The sequence below is a fragment of the Mobula birostris genome, chromosome 16 (genome assembly GCF_030028105.1).
Source record: "Mobula birostris isolate sMobBir1 chromosome 16, sMobBir1.hap1, whole genome shotgun sequence".
NCBI lineage: Eukaryota > Metazoa > Chordata > Chondrichthyes > Myliobatiformes > Myliobatidae > Mobula > Mobula birostris.
Window position 1 is genome coordinate 51,895,378 of NC_092385.1, and position 18,100 is coordinate 51,913,477.

General features: G+C 42.0%; 1 protein-coding gene across 9 annotated transcripts in view; it reads right to left on the reverse strand.

Moving 5' to 3' along the window:
• Nucleotides 1-18,100, reverse strand: part of itpr1b (inositol 1,4,5-trisphosphate receptor, type 1b) — a 542,905-nt gene that overhangs the window by 204,201 nt on the left and 320,604 nt on the right. For all 9 annotated transcript variants that reach the window (XM_072280628.1, XM_072280634.1, XM_072280631.1 and 6 more), the window contains one exon: nucleotides 17,050-17,240. In XM_072280628.1, coding sequence (XP_072136729.1) covers nucleotides 17,050-17,240 — 191 coding nt within the window. The remainder of the gene's footprint in view (nucleotides 1-17,049; nucleotides 17,241-18,100) is intronic.

The window sequence follows — 18,100 nt, forward strand, 5'->3', positions numbered from 1 at the left end:
ACAAGTTCTTAAGTAGGCTTAAAAGGGTAGAATCCAACACATTTTTACTAGCGAGAGAATACCGAATGAGCGGGCAGTTTCAAGATAAGGAGTTAGCTACTTAAAAGAGATAAAAAGAACTCTCTTCTTGCAGAGAGTAGTGAATATCTGGAATTCGCTACCACAGCAGATTAGATTGAGGAAGAGTCATAGAGAGAGGGGTTGTGGAGAATATATCTTTGGAGATATTTACAGGGGATATAGATGAATTTTTGAAATACTGAGGTGCTAAGGTCCAGAAGGAGGAGCTGAGGTGTGGCATAAACCAGCTATGATAATTTGGAATATGGGGCAGGCTTGAGGGACCTGATGGGTCTCCTCTGTTCCTATTTTCTTGTGTTCCTGTGCATTCCATTCCAGATTTGCCTAGTTCAGTGACAAGAAAGAAATTCTACATGAAGAGGGGCTTTCTCAGCAAGTGTTCAGCAAGTGAAAGACTATAAAAACCTCAAGAGATTTAAGATTTTATTTATGAATGTGGCCTTGAAGTTTTGTCTTGTTCATTATCTGGACATAGATTTGAAATCAAGAGCTCACTACATAGGAGACAATGAACATAAATAAGAATAGATATTCAGATATTTACAGCTGCAAGACTCATCACCTGAAATAAGGACTGGATCGTGAATGGAGAACTGCATCTTGTAGCTGAGAAACCATTTTTGTAATCTAGTATGCCCTTGCAAAACTTCCAGCAGCAAATCAGACTTCTTCAGAAAGAACACCTTTTCTTCTATTGAGTCAATATTGCTAATCATATCAAGTAGTTTGAGGTGAGCTGGTGTGAATTGTTTAGTTTCTCAAGGCTGTCTACCATTCAGTTAAATCATGGCCAATCTTACTCTTCCCTACACTGAATGCTACATGCCACAGCTTTGTCCACATTAAGATGTAGAAAGCCACTTAATAAATTGCAGCTTCTATCTATGCAACTTACTTTCTCAAGAAAATTAAATACCCTTCTGACATTAATACAAATAGACCAAGAAATTCAGTTCCATTGTGCTGGTGTGAAACCATTGGGTTTCACCCTGGGTAAATATATAATGGCCATTTCCTTACATTTCCTGGCACATCACAATGATGAGCCAAACTCCTTTCCCATTCAAGTCACATACAAGATAATTAACTGTTTATGGAGGCTGCAGAGAAAGTTGGCAGAATTTGTCTGAGAGAACATGTCATTGATCATTCCCCAGGTTATTCACTGAGCTAAATTGGGGCCCAATACCTTTTGAATCAGTCAATAAGCTTGATCCCAGGGTTCAAGACCAAACTCCAACCTTAGAACTATACATGCCCTAGGCCCCTGACAATGCTTTAATCAGTTCTGAAGATGCAAAGGCTCAGATCCCTGATAAAACTCTACCTATAGACTCACTTTCAAGAATTCCACAAATCATGTTCTATTTTTAATATTTCGCAAAATTTGTCATCTTTAGTACATTGATTGTTAGTATTCATTGGTGTATAGATTTTCACAAATTCTATTGTACTTTTGTGTTTTACTGTGAGTACATGCAAGAAAATGAAACTCAGGCTAGTGTAGGATGATGTATACATACCATAAGACATAGGAGCAGAATTAGGCCTCTCTGCCCATCGAGTCTGCACCACTAGTCCACTGTGGCTGACTTATTATCCTCCCATCCCCATTCTCCTGCCTCTCCCCTGTAACATTTGACACCTTGACTAATCAACTTATCAAACCTCTGCTTTAAATATTCTCAACGACTTAGCCACCACAGCCATCTCTTTTAAGGAACTCCACAAACTCACCACCATCTGGCTAAAGAAATTCCTTGACATCTCTGGTCTAAATGGACATTCCTCTATTCTGAGGCTGTGCCCTCTGGTCTCAGACTCTCCCACTATAGGAAAGATTCTCTCCACATCCACTCTGTCTCAGCCTTTCAATATTCGATAGGTATCAATGAGATCCCCCCCCCCACTCATCAGTTTTGGCCAGTGAGTATACTGGCCTATGTTCCAACGCTACTGTATGTCCCCAGTTTTAACTACTTCTGACAATAGGGAAGTTTCCTGCAGATCATTCTGTAAATCCTAAATTTATATACCTCAATCATGTTCCCTCTTAATCTTCTCTACTCCAGGGAGAACAGACCTAGCTTCTCTACTCTTTCCTCATAACTGGACTACTCGACCCAAGCAACATCCTGGTGAATCCTTCTACCCTCTCCAGCGCTATCACATCCTTCCTCTACCTTATGACCAGAACTGCAGACAGTACTCCAGTTAAGAGCGGACCAGGGTTTGTTAATGTTGCTGCAGAGCTTCCTTATTACAGTGCATTAGCTAATGAAGGCTTGCATCCTATGCATGTATCATATGCACATTATCTGCATGCATTACCTAATAAGGATCTATGGATTGAGATTCTACGGTCTCTCTGTCAATACTCTCCAAGACCCAACATTCATAGTACATGTCCTAACCTTATTAGTACTCTCAAGATTGATTACATCACATTTGCCTGGATTAAACTCTGTCTCCAGATTTCAGCACATTTAACCAATACATTAATATTTCTCTGCTGCCTTCAACACCACAACAACTCTGCCAGCCTTTGTGTCAGGTGTGAATGTACTAATCCTGTCTCCCAGATCCAGGTTATTCAAGCATATTACAAACAAGGGTCCCACCACTAGTTCCTGTGGGACACTACAAGTCACAGGATTTCAATCACAAAAATATCCTCTTTATCACCATCCTCTTTTTCCTATGGTTAAGTCCACTTTAGATCCAATGAATCCTGGATCCCACCCACCTTTGAATCAGTCTACAATGTTGTACTGTGTCAAAGGCTTTGGTAAAATCCATACAAATCACATCTATTGCCCTACCCTCATTGATTCACTTCAATACCTCTTCAAAGCATTCAGTCACATTGGTCATGCAAGAACTGCCCTTGATAAAGCTACATTGGCAGCCTCCAATTAGGCCCTGCCTTTCTAAATGATCATTAATCCTCTCTTTAAGAATTTTTTTTTACCCAGCCCAACACTGACATTAGGTTTTCTCACCAGCAGGCTGAACAAGGAGAACAGGCAACATTGACCTTGCATGTGAACAAGGCAGCATTCTCCACAGCAGGAAAGTTTTCAGATAACAGGACACCAACTGTCACAATCTCATGAAATAGACGTGATGTAAAATTACTTCATTTCAACAGGAGGCTTGGGAGAACTCATAATGGATGCAAGATATAAAAGTACTAAAAATAATCAGTTTTAGAAGTAATAAAGGCAACACGGACTGTCCTCTGAAAACCTCTAGGTGAACTTCCTGCAACTTTGTACCATACATTGTTTTAGCAATGTCATTATAACCTCGAGATCTCCAGCTGTTCAAAGTTGTTTTCTCCACCCAACTTCTTAGAATACAGGCTTGGCAATGACTCGTACATCCTGGGAACAGATTTTCCTTAAAAAAAAGGTTGCTCCCTTTGCGGATCACATGCACTACAAGTGCCCCACCCAGTGCCCACACATACAACCAATAAATATGTCAGAGCCCTGGGAAAAAGTCCCTTACAAGCACTTCCTTATAAATATTAAACAAGAATGAAACCACTTCTTTTTACTACAATCTGCTCAAAAATCCCAACCACTCCCAGTCTACTGAAGCTTCAGCCTCTCAGTAAAACACATTTTTTCAAGAAATCTCAAGCCAGTGTTGACAGATAGTATTTCAGAATAGCCTACACCTTAAGTGCATTGTAAAACCACAGCACCATTAAGTCCAGGTGCAGTCAGAACTTCATTTGCACAAACAAGCTCTGCAACCTCTGCCCCATAAGCTTGTCTTCTCCACCTTATTACGAACGTGAAAACAACCCTCTCTGATCCCAATCCAAACGCTGCCAGTTTCAGCTCTTGTGCGATGCATTTGAGTCTTGTTAACAGGTTCCATGTTAGGCTAACAAATGCTCAGTACATAGGTCATGTAAACTGTCATACAAAGTTAAGAGACAATTTATTTAAATCTACTGAAATGAACATTGACGATGGAGCATTATGACGTTGCATATTCATTCTGGTAAAAGATCTTTCCTCCTCATTGTCAACTTGACATGGCTGTGTATTGTCATCATCTCAGTTTAGTGACTTAATTCCAGTAGTGATGTCTGTCACTTAACCAGCTGCAGGTTATAAAATTCACAAATGACATGATAATTAAAGCTAGACTCAGCACCTCAGTAATATCTATACAGGCTTTTAAATAATGCTTTTTGATGTAGCTTGGGCAAAACAATCATTGCTAACCATCATTGTGGAGTAGAGAACTTGCCTGAAGCATTTCATTCAGAACTTGGAAAGCCCTGTATTCACTACGTGGGTGATATGTGGAAGTTACCACCCAGCTTGATTTCAACCTGCAGCAATCCGTTTCCATGGCAACAGTGTCTAAACACAGAAGCTGGCACCATAGGAAAACAAGAGAGTTTCATCATAATTATGCCCTCTCTTTCCCTTGACTGATCACACAAACAGCCCCCACCATGACGTAGCAATCTGCTGATTATTATAGGTGATGTCTTGGGAATTGCAGGGTGGTGGGGTCATGGAGTTCAAAGATAAAAGGCTTCTTGCTAACCTCATTCAATGACTCATTTGGAAATTTTTGACAAAGTTGAATTCACTCTAGAATAGATTGTGATTGAGCCTGTGGGATGGAGGGCAAGAGATACATTGGACAGTTCGCAGAAGGACCAGACATGGTGGGCTGAATAGTCTCCCTTGCAAGCAGTTTTGCAATAAAAGGGCACTAAAAATGTTCTTTGTGAAAAGACTGACAACCCCTCTAGAATGGGTAGTTAGAACAGCCTTTAACATCCTTTTACTGGAACAGCCATTCTAAGAAATGGTACATGTGCTGTCAAATCCACAAGGCTTTAAAACAACGTGAATGTCGGATTTACTGCAGTGAGATTAACCATTCCTCTCATCATTTGAGAAGTCTCCTTGCACCATAATGTGCGGGTGCCATGCAGGTTTTACGTGGACCACTTCATTCAAGTGGACTTACTGCAGATATCGTGAAAAAAAATGAGGCAGAGGGTGGCAGAGTGGGAAATGGAAAACTGGCCAAGGGGAGAAAAGGGGGGAAAGAGGAGAGCTGGGTGAGTGAGGTGGGGGGGAAAGGAGGGAAAGAGGAGAGCTGGGTGAGTGAGGTGGGGGGGGAAGGAGGGAAAGAGGAGAGCTGGGTGATTGAGGTGGGGGGAAGGAGGGAAAGAGGAGAGCTGGGTGATTGAGGTGGGGGGAAGGAGGGAAAGAGGAGAGCTGGGTGAGTGAGGTGGGGGGGAAAGGAGGGAAAGAGGAGAGCTGGGTGAGTGAGGTGGGGGGGGAAGGAGGGAAAGAGGAGAGCTGGGTGATTGAGGTGGGGGGAAGGAGGGAAAGAGGAGAGCTGGGTGATTGAGGTGGGGGGAAGGAGGGAAAGAGGAGAGCTGGGTGAGTGAGGTGGGGGGAAGGAGGGAAAGAGGAGAGCTGGGTGAGTCAGGTGGGGGAAAGTAGGGAAAGAGGAGAGCTGGGTGAGTGAGGTGGGGGGGAAGGAGGGAAAGAGGAGAGCTGGGTGAGTCAGGTGGGGGAAAGTAGGGAAAGAGGAGAGCTGGGTGAGTGAGGTGGGGGGGAGGAGGGAAAGAGGAGAGCTGGGTAATTGAGGTGGAGGGAGGGAAGAGGAGAGCAGAACCAGGGTGTGAGAGGGGGTTGGTAGGTGAGTCAGAGCAAGTGAGTGGAAGGGGAGGGGGAGGGAGGAGAGCCTGGGAGAGTGAGTGAGGGGGAGGGAGGAGAATGGGGCAAATGATGGGGAGAAAGGAGAACTGGGGTATGAGGGGTCTGGGTAGGGGAGCAGGGTGAGCAAAGGGTGTGGAAGAGGAGAACCAGGGCAAGGGGGGTGGTTAGAAGAGTGAGCGAGGGGGGAGAAGAGCACAGTGAATGAAGCAGGGCTATTGGATGGAGGCTGTGTTTTTCCACTGTGCTTCGGTACAGGTGACAATAATAAATTAATTTAGCAAAGCTGACCCACCAACACAGATGGAACAGGGGGGGTCCCAGAATTCTGCAACACACTTGAAGCCTTCAGTCAGCATGAACAGCGTGGCTTTGACAGGAACCAAAGGCCGTACCGAGTGGAAAGTTTTAATGAGGCCAGTGTATATCTTACTGCTCTCCTTCAGTCTCTCGTGTAACTGCAGTGTCTGACTCAGTACAAAACCAGCAGAGTCTGCTAATGGAAAATCCTAGAATGCTGATGCAGAGTTCAAGGCAGCCCACTCCAGCCGCTCCCTCTGACTTGTTGATAAGTTTAAGCTCACATGCCCTGCAGTTCAGCACCTCCATCATTTAAGTACTTGATGCATCTGGCAAGTTAACCATTAGTGAGTGATGACGAAAATGCCTGGGCTGTAGTCCAGCTGTCACAGCTGTTCAGATGCTGTTTATTGAAAATGTTTTCTTTTTTGGGTGTTGGCGCAGTGACTGTTTCGGAATGTCACACCACACAGGGAAGATTAAGTCGCCGGTGAAGCAGCCCCTCCCTGACAGGAAATCACAGTGCTGAAAAGGTGACTGTTAACTGTTGTGTTTTGTTCCAAACTGGGCCAACTCCAAGAAAAAAATTAATGAAATTACTTCTGCTTCTTACTAGCTTGTTTTCCAACAAATTGTGGATGTTTGTGACTGAGGGGGATTGATGCTGGACATCAGTGCAGAGAAACAGAGTTACCCCAATTCCACTGCTAAAGAGACCTGGTTTAGTCTCTGACCTGTTGATGGGTGACTATGGATAATTCAGTTTCCTAGCAGTGTCCTCAACAACTGAGATTAGACAGAAGGGAATCACACTCTAAAACAACCTTCACTGAGTTGATATATACCACACAAAGTCCGTTCTACTTACTGCAACACACACAAAATGCTGGAGGAACTCAGCAGTCCAGGCAGCAGCTATGGAAAAGTGTAAACAGATGATGTTTCGGGCCGACTCCCTTCATCATGACTGGTGAAGGATCTCAGCCTGAAATGTCGACTGCTTACACTTTTCCAAAGATGCTCCCTCCAGATCATGTTTCCAATATTTGGGAAGCTTTGGAGTTCCCAGGTGGGACAGATGTCCAGACTGCCAATTCTATGGCCAGTGAGCTCCAAGGAACATGTAACTACTACAGGGCTTAATTAAATTTGTCCAGGTTCCAAGATCCATTGTTTTTTTTTGGTATCTTAGTAACTCCCAGTTCTTCCTTGGTAAAAAAGTTATTACAGTCAGTGTTTTGCCACCAGTCCATACAAAAACACAAAAATCAGATGCCTTCACAAATTGGAATTCCTTCTGCACACAAGTACATGCCATACCCTTCAATACACTATGTTTCTTTTACATCTTAGTCTGGACTCCTAAAATGCTCTATTTAGAAAGTAGGGAGGACTGAGAACAGTGCATACACCACTATATGAAATGTGTATTACTACTGTAGTCTTTGGACATGCCTTTGTAGACAGGAGGCCATCCCCTCTTTGACAGAGCTTCCAACCATCTGCAATTGGCGTGGGGACTGCAGGTAGTAAGGATTATTCATGTAGACCCCATTATGAGAAGCATGGTGAGAAGTCATAAAAACACACACACACAAAAAAGAATTGAAGGCTGGGAAAGCCAGGTTCATCCAAGAAAGGAATGGGGAGCTTTTATGCTTCTCCAGTGTCACAGAAGGGCAGATGTTCATGCTGAGCTCCCAGCTAGTTAGAGGCTGAGGGGCAATCAGGGCAAAAGAGTTGGAAACATCCATTGAGTGAACTCTCCATCACATGACTTAGTTTTACTTATCAAGAGATTTACTTTGTCAAAGGTGTCACGGCACTGCAAAATTATATCGGGATACAATTTACATAGGGTTCCTCCGCACTAAAGGAGTCTATCTGATAAAGTATTAAATAGGACCCTGATAGAAAAGGCAAAATTCACCATTGTAAATTGACTAGACAGAGAAGTGAGAACTTGTTATACAATAGTACATATGGAAGGTATATTTAGCAAATCTCCAGATGTGGTTTACTCCACCCCTTCCCCCAGTTCCACCTATTACCTACCATCCTGTACTACTTCTTCCCCTCCCTCCACCTTCCTACTCTGATTTTCCTCTCTTTTCCCAGTCCTAATGAAGGGTCTTGGCCCAAAACATTGACTGTTTACTCTTTTCCATAGATGCTGCCTCACCTGCTGAGTTCCCCCAGCATTTTGTGCATGTTGCTTTAGTTATGTATATGGACAGGACAGGACAGATTTAGAGGGCTGGGGGCCCAACAGGACTAGCTCACTGGGTAGCAAAGTTGGCATGAATGAGTTAGGCCAGAAGGCCCGTTCTTATTCTATATAACTCCATTCTCCCTTTGGTTTGTTTGCCACTTGCCAACACAAGGGGCCATTTACACACCAAAGTAATCCTTCTCAGGTGCAAGAGGAAATCAGAGGTCAGTATTTAACCTGGGTCCCTGAGGCTTAGAGGCAGCAGCACTAACATGTCACCAAGGGATAATCGCCAGTTCCCTGTGGGTGAACAGATCCGCCCACATCCTGGGGCAGTCCCCTGACGAGAAACCCAGGCTCTGAGTAAACAATGCCCACACATTGCCAGACTCCACACAGCCTGTTTACCAGCGGAGCAGGTATCCCCAATGAGCTGTCAATCAGAAATAAAAGCTCTGTCATGTGCAGCAGCTGAGCTATGATGGGGGCTGCTGCCTTTACCCAGGGGAGTGAGGCTGTCATAGATCTTTCCTCCTTCAGCAAACTTTCTGTTTCTACAGCTGCGGCAATTAGTGTGGGTGGTGATGAAACATGTGCTGCCTCCAACCCAAAGAGGTCAGACAGCATCCTAGATAACTACCAAACCCTCCATTATGAAGACGTGCACCATCACCCAAGATGCACTAGGCTGTCACCTCCCTGCTGTCTTGGTGTTGTACATGCTGACAGATGCAAACAGAGAAAGTGAGGAGGAGAATTTGGTAATGAAATACAAAATTAAACACATTATTAACAGACACCTTTTGGCGACCACTGCACAAGAACCCTATGACATAATTCCAATTATTAGAATGCCCAGCAGGTATTGATCAAGGTCACCCTTCACATTCTAGTTCAATAGATGCCTCAGCTCATCAGGCAATAACTACGACATTTGCAAATTTACCCCTTTTCTCCCCCTATTCTCCAACGATGAACCAACTCACATCATTTCAAAAGTGAAGACGACTCAGGAGCTTATTAAAAAAAAACCTCCCACTTGAAAAGCTCTGGTGTGCTGCAGAATGAGTGAGAACACAGGATATAAATAGAAGTTATATAATATCTCTTTGTTGATTTCAATGCTGGAGAGAAAAACGAATGACCTTGTTTTGAGACTCAGCAGCCTGCGTCTAACTGTTCATAGGTTTGATTCCCATATTTGGAGATCATCTGACTAGAGCCCTCCTGTTAAGCATGTGAAAGCCTGAAAGGCTGTTATGCAAGGGCTTCAGGTTTCCACGGTTTTTAGGATTTAATGATGACCAACTCACGCCAAAGCTGTGCAACAGAGAAGATTCATGGGGATAAATTTAATCTGGCCAAGCTATCAGCCAAGTCTGTGCAGCCAATCCCAAGTGGTCTCTCCTTTATTTGAGACTGTTCCCAGGGCTAACAGATCACCTTCATCCAAGCACTGCCCTGGCACTGTGCAGATCTCATTCTCTTTACTGAATTGCGCACAAGCCTTTTGTGAAACGGGGACCTATGCAATCAGAACCGGTTTGAAAAGTTGCTCAGGCCATTGCTCGTCACTTTATACCATGGGCTTGGAACAAAAAACACCCCTGCCCCCGAGTAAAAGGCTAAGCAAGCCCCTGCTTGTTACAACTACACTTCCAGTCAGATCTCTTTTTTGTTACAAGGTTATAAGGAATAAATAATCCAGTTTAGGGAGTAGCAATAACCAAGCCAAGTTTCATGCAAAGCAGCTGATTGGTGACTGCTGAATATTGAAACAGCCAGTAACATGGCACAAGACACTCAATCATTGCAAATATTGCATGTGGAAACTAAAATAGACTATGTCTGGACATTCTTTGTATTACATTTTGCCAAGGTCAAGACTGTTCATTCAATGCTTCACTCAGCACTGCTAGAGCTCCAGTTTATGGGATACATTCCCCCCTCAAAGTTTCAGGCTATCAAAACCCAATTACAGAAGTGTACAAAGATTACAAAGTTAAAAAAAAAATATATCCTGCTAACTGATGCATGCAGTTCCTTGGCCAAGATTCTGGGAATTGAACTGTATCCTTGATGCTATCTGCATCTGCATTGTTAAAAAAAAAAATCTTTTCCAAACACATTTAGCCAAACAATAATTTCAAGTAAGTGGCTGGTCCCATGACTTGGATAGCTTGCTTACAAACCCAGATTAGAAGAGGGAAGTACACGTTTTTACTTAGGGGCAATGGTTGAGTATTAACTACATGGCTTAGTGCTTGGGATGGTAACAGAACTAACTGATGGAAAGGTATGTTTTAGTTTTGGAGGTTTGCTTCAAGTTTTCTGAACTATTGCCAAGTTTTCCAGGTGTTTCCTGAAAGTTTGCCACTCCATTTATAGATGGAAGGGAGTGGATGGGTTGAGGGCAATGTGGTAGAAATTACATCTAAACCTCGGGCAGCCCAGGATATCACATCTGGTGGGAGTTTTCCTTGTGCCACCCAAGATCCATAACAGTAGCAGCTGATGGTACAGGTGCTCAGTATCATAATCTTTACTTCACAGTAGGCATGTAGCAGTCTGAATGGATGCTCTTCATTAACCCACATATCCTAGTGCTCCTCATCCAATGGTAGATTAGGTAGCCAGAGAGGATGGCACCCTACTGGCAAATCCAACTGACAGAGTTTAATAAAAATCACACGATAGACTTTCACATTTCAGCCCCCAAAAACAATTAGCACAGGAGATGAAATTCATTATGGTGGTTAATTTGCTTAAGCCATGGACAACTGCTCCATTATTCTAGGTTTCCTGTGGCTGCTACATCAATTCCCTATCTTACTCCAACTGCAACTTCTCCATGGCATCCTGGGATGGTGATAACAAGGCACAAAGCAACCCTGAATGATCCATATCTTTCTTTTGGGTATGTTGCACCAGATTGCCAATTTGAGAAATCTGATTTCTCTGTCTATATCAGAACTGGCCATTTTGTCTACAATAATGCTTCCATTTTCCTCTCTCTCTATTGACAAAGCCCTGTATTTGGCTACATTTTACATGCTTACTTGTATTATCACTCTCCAACTACCCTGATTGATCACAACTTGCTCCCACAACAACCCTGGTCTCATCTAATCACAGACATTCCCTTTGTCTCATTCATTCTTCACTACTTCTCTAAAACTACTTTTCACTCTTTTCCAGTTCTGATAAAGGTTTACTGACCCAAAACACCATCTCCTTCTACAGATATTGCCTGAGATGAATGGTTCCAGCATCTTCTGTTTCTAAGTTATTTCAGACTTCTAGCATCAACAGTTTTATTTTCATTTTACAATGTCTGTGGCAGAAATTTGCAATGTCTGTTTTAGGATGGAGGGGTAGCTATCAGGGAGCATAGTCCCTTTCTTCTCGCCAAATTTTCTAGTAATATTAAAAGGACTACTAAATAAATCCACATTCAGCTAAGCGAGGAACTTAATGCGGCGAGAAGGTATCAAAATATGATCAAAACACTTCGGAAATTTTTTTTATGAAGAAAGCTTTCTTTATAATTACAATTCACACAATTCGAAATATTTCAGGAGCTCTGGGCAGCAAAAACAGCACACTTCAGATAACAAACAGGGTGAGCCAGATTGGAATTGGTAATTGTTCACTCCATTTAAGAGTACCATAAAATATCTAGTACATTTGGTTACACAAAAAGCTATTTAAAAAGATATTCTACATCTTGCTGGTGCTCAAAAGAATGTCTTTCTCCTTTCGATGCTTGGCTCACTAAAAGGTGGCAGTAGTATATATAGTTTTCCAAGGGTTAAGAAAAATGTGGAACATAATATGGATGCAATCACCACTTCTTATCAATTTAATTTTGCAGCATCTATTTTGTTTGCGGGGGGGGGGGGGGGGGAGGATATTGAGAACCAGAAACAACATGCTATTGCTTCACAATTTAACCAAGAATATTCCTTGGATGCATTGTAAGCATTTAAACAAAGGCTGATATTTATTCACCATTCGTAGCTGCCCCCAAGACGCGATAGTGACCCATCTTCAATCTCTGCATTCTTTATGATGCTGTTTAATAGGGAGATATGCAACTTTAGCTAGGCAACAAAGCATTTTCAAATCATGATACCCGATAACTTCAGAACAATTTGGAGACAACACTTTCCATGCATCTGCTGAGTGTGACCTCTGCAAATTCCGCATCAACCACCTGAGAGCATGTAAAACTTTCAATCATCCTTAATCCTGAGAGATTATCCTACGTGATTACCTCTAGGCTAGTGGAGATCTTAGGTTCAGTCAATTATGATAGCAACTCAATTATTCACTACAGCTCAACTAGAAAAAAATTATACATCTTAACTAAGGTTCAAGTGTGGGGAGAAGGGTTTTACAAGTACCGTAGATGGGCTTTGCATACCGGAAACACGTTTAAACCAAAATGCTATATCTTCCAACTGGGCACATAGCAGTCTTCCGACTCCAATTCAAATTAAGCTTTAGGCAACTCATTTTGTTCATCAGATCTGGCCATTCCTGCTGGAACTTATCTATCTGTGATACTGGCTGTTTTTTGCTCTCTCCATTAAATTCAGTCTGTGCAACATATAGCAGAATCAAAAAAACATAATTACCCTCTAAATGCCCACTTACCATTTGACCTCCCATCATAGATATTCCCCGTCAATCTTAGCCTCCTCACACCTCCATTTTTCTGGTTCTGTTGGAAGGACTAAGGCTGAAACATTAACTTCCTCTTTCCGCATATGTTGACTGATTACCGAGCATTTCTACTTCAGATTTTCAGCATTTATAGATTATTTTTGATTTCTATTTGCTGCTACATCGTATTGTTGTATATACTAGGAAAAGCAATCCTGAATTGTGTTGAAGTTCTCAAAGTTATACTTACCCTATCAAAGTAGAGAATCTTCCCTCCCATTCTTGACAAGTCCAACCATGGGCTTTTTGAGCAACTTGGACATGTATAAAAACAATGGGCTCAATTTACCCTAAGTTGCCCATAACTGATCCTGATATTCTTGCTTGAGATCCAAATGACAAATTGAGGTGCATTGCAAATATTCATGTCATACTCTTTGCTACACAAAATTCATCCAAATTACCAATTACAAAATGTAATGCAAGCCCAAGTCTTAGTTACCTGGGCTTCTGACAGTTGCTTAGAGAGCTAAATCTCACCTAAATGTCTTGATAATCAGACACGATGAGCCAAATGGCTTAATTCTGTTCCTATCTCTCATGGTTTAAAATTCAATTTTGCCTTCTACCACTTATAATCAGCCTAATAATTATTAATTTCTGAATTTGTGACAAGCTTTCACATTTTTTTCTTCCCAGGGTCCTTTCTAAAATTTCTTTCATCTCTAGCCCCTTACTGCTCCCACCCACTTGGCTTCACCGATCACTTTTAGCATATTCTCCTTCCGCTCTCCCCACCTTTTTATTCTGGTACCTTCCCCTTCCTTTCCAGTCCTGATGAAGGGTCTCAGCCCAAAACATTGACTGTTTATTCATCTCCAATGACGCTGTTTGATCTGCTGAGTTCATCCAGCATTTTGTGTGTATTGCCCTTTACAAACTCAACTCTAAATTTTCTGGGGTTGTGGAGAAGGTGGGAAATAGTTTTGCTTGTAGTCTGTCAGCATGAAGATTGAAAACGTTGTTCTATTTAAATGTAACTTCATCTGAATTGACCAAGGCACAGTTTAATAAGACTTGGTAAACTTAGTTCTACATCTATACATTACACTGTGATGAAGCACACTTGAACTTTGCCACAACTTATGGGATAACTATAAGAATCCTCTATGGACTTTAGTTTAATGAATATTGGAGGGTTGTAGCTCTGTATTGGCATTTCCCAGGCACCAATGCCTTAATATGGAATTCCTGACTGATTAAATTGCTGGTATCACACAGAAAAGACATGCATGCTCTAAAGCAATCTTAGAAAAGAGGGAGAAGTTCACCTATTCACCAACCCAGTGGTAAATTGGTTGGATAAAGAGGGGGAAATGAAGCTTTTAATAACACTGTACATTCCAGAGAGATGCAAAAAGAACTTCTATCAATGATTTCCTCAATGAATCCAATCTCAGCCATGCCATTTAGGGAAAGTGTAGGTGGGTAGGTAGGTAGGAAGACTTAAGCCTCCAGGGACTTCCTAGCCACCCCATGATTCAGGCCTATTTTGTCTTCTCCTACGTCTGTCAGATAAGTAGAAGGACTCTTACAATGAAAGGAGACTGATGGAGAATAGGGAAGAACATTGAGTATTGGGTGGAGAGCAAACGACCTTTGTGCTGTCTCCATCATGTAGAAGAAAAAACCATAAATGTGATTTTGTGCAATTATTCATGTAAAGTTGTGTGCAAAAGTAATGACTAAATTGTAATCAACTTTCAAAGATCATTCCCTAAAACAAAATGTCAGTACCATATTTTGAAGAATGCTTAGAAAGTTAGAAATAAAATTGCATCAACTAAAATGGAGCCAAACGTTCCCAATTCCCCTTTGCTTCTCGACTGTAAAATTGTCGAGAGCCAGCAGGATTCATCAATGAGGAAAGCACAGAAACCAGAAAGATTTTCAGGAGGGGAAAAAAATCGCAGGATCAATTATAAAATCACCATCACTGCATGCTTGGATGGATCCCATTCAAAGAATGCTGCTCACAAAAAGCCAAAGCTAAGAACTCCTTTGAGTGCACTCAAAAAGTCTTGATGCACTTGTGGACAAAGAGTCTTGGTATCAGATAACTAGGAAGGTAACGCGGTTTTGATTGTCGCTGTTTGCTCTTCTGCTTTGCTCAATATCTTTTTCATGTGTCAGATCCGTTAACCTGGCACCTGTCCATCTCCCACAACCGCAGGGAAGTGGGAGGGAAGGAAACTGAGAAAGAAATACCAGCAGATCACGGGAGAAGAAAGGGGAACAATTAGGGAGAAATACAAAATATTGTTCAAAGAAATCGAGCTTTATTTCTTATTTAGAGATTCAGCATAATATCAGCCCTTTTTGGCCCAACAAGCTTGCACTGCCCAATTACACCCATGTGGCTAATTAACCGACTTACCCATACACATTTGGAATGTGGGAGGAAACCAGAGCACCAGGAGTAAACCCATACTGTCATGGGGAGAATGTACAAACTCCTTATAGATGGCAGCGGGAATCGAACCCAGGCTGCTGGAGCTGTGATAGTGTTATGATACCACTGCGCTACCACGCCACAACCCAGCAGTGAATTCTGGATTTGCCACTGAAATTGCAAAATGGTTATTGGCAAGGAGCTAAGGCCAGCTTCCCACAATTTTCATCCCACACAGAAACCCAATAGGGTCATTACTAGAAATCTGTGGGCTTGTCACAGACATCACATGTAAGCTAGACAGTTCTGCAATACCCTTGGGTTTCATCAGCAACTTATTCTCATAGATTTTATAGATGTGATTTAGTCAATGTTTCCTTTACAGTCGCAGGACTTTACCCTCACAACAGTTCACATTCTGGTGAAAAAGTAACTGTTCTCTCCACCCTTGCTCCAACAATACTCAACCACAGACAGTCAAACTGTACACTCATTAGGGAGAAGAGAATTTCAAAATAGAATTACTGTTACTCAAAGGTAAAATATCAAAATACCAATACAAAATTAGAAATTATGCAAGTGTTATTAAAAATATTACAATTTATTTTAGATTCAGATTCATTTTAACAAATGTATATCGAAATATATAGTGAAATGCGCCATTTGCGTTAACAACCTAAGGATTTCAACAACCTAAGGATTTCTTTAACCTAAGGATTTCTGGGAGCAGCTTACAAAGTGTCGCCACACAACCAATGCTCATACATTAGTTTTAATATGGAAAATAATTCCAAGACACTTCACAGTGGTGAGATCAAACAAAGCTGCCAGTTAGTCACTCTCTTGGCTTGAGCTTTGTAGATCACCCATGGGAAAGAAGGGGCAAGGTTTGGGGAGATAATTTCAAACCCTAGGGTAGGCAATGGAGCGATGGAAACCTAAGGACAGCCATGAGCCTTTATTTGAAGTACAGAAGAAACTGTTTCAGAGCCAGGGTGTAGCAAGTTCACAGAGGGACTTAAAGGGCTTGGAAAGATAGTTATAGATTTGATCAGACTGCATCTGAAATTTGTGCTCAGATCTCAGCTTCTTACCTGATGGAGTGTGCAACCCAAGGCTCACCAAGTTGATTCCCTTGAAGGTGCAGGTTGAAGAATGAGGAGATTGTCCTAATAGGAGAGGCCTTTACTTGAGAGTTTTCTGAATAACAATAGACAATCTCTTGAATTCTTAAGGGGGTCGATAGGCTGAGCTGCCTACAACCAGGGACGAGTCTCAAAGTAAGGGGCTAATCACTTAGGACTGAGATAGCAAGAAATCTCTTTGTGGATGGAGGAATCTTTGGAATTCTCTGCCCATCAGTGCTATGGAGATTCAGTCACTAAGTACATTCCATATGGATCTTTAAGAATATGGGGTTAGTGCAAGAGAGTGGTGCTGAGGAAGACAATGAGTTATGAACTTGTTGCATAGCAGGTGGGAAGGGAAATGTGTCCTACTTCTGATTCAATTTTTCATTTTCTTATTTGAAAGCAAAACTAAAAATAAATAAGACAGTTGTCTGACGTTCATATGGTACAATTGACTTTTGGGTGAATAACAAAGACACAGTTCACCAATGTACTTACCTGAATTGTAGTATTGCCTCCTTCCAACAGAGCAATTGCAAGTAATATACTTTCATGGAAGACTCGGTCACTGGTCGCATTCATTATGAGGTCTATAACGAGGTCAGATGCCCCTTCCTTATCCAAGTGACACTGTACTTCAGCAAGACTCATCTCACCTCGACTCAACGTGCCAGGTCCACTCCCGCCTCCTGAAACATATATGACAGGCTCACTAACCTAACACAATAAATTGATTTTTTGCACAACAAAATCCAGTGGAACGGAAACATTTGGCATTCCCACAACCCCTACTCTCTGACCTCAACCAGCCCTAAAACACAGATAACCACGCCCCTCAATTTGGGACCCTCTATCAGAATCAGGTTTAATATCACTTAGATATGTCATGAAACTTTTTGCTTTCCTGGCAGCAGTACAGTACCACAGCACAAAGACAGCAATAATAGTGAGGTGGTGTTCATGGTTTGGTTCTTTGTCCATTTGCAATTATGATGGCGGATGGCTGAGCATCTCCGAATGCAATTTCTCCAAAATTTTAGGTTGGTAGTATGCACTAATATTTTCTTTCAAGTCATTTCACATTTCTACTTCTTTCCCCTCTTGATGACACTTCTCAAAACCAAGCTCTGACCAAGCTTCTGGTCATCTGATCATCGATTCTTGTTGTTCGATATATCACCTGTGAATCACTAGGGATTATTCTGCCCCATTAAATGTGCCAGGTTGAGATACTGTATCAGAGCACAAGATAAAGGAAAAAATAATCTATCTTCCCTCTACACTCAGTCCTAATGCATTCTCAACCTGAAACACTGATCATCCCTAAGCCCCCACAGATGCTGCCTGATATGCCGAGTTCTTCTGGAAGTTCACTATTTTTGCTCCAGATGTAAGTGTCTGCAGTCTCATGTCTCCCAGAAGGTGAGGTAGATGTGGCAATATTATTATGCACGCAAGTAATACAAAGTAGGCGGGGGTATCAGCGTGTGTGCACTTCTCATCATAACATGGCCGATCTAATAATATACTGGAGAGATTCACATCAAGA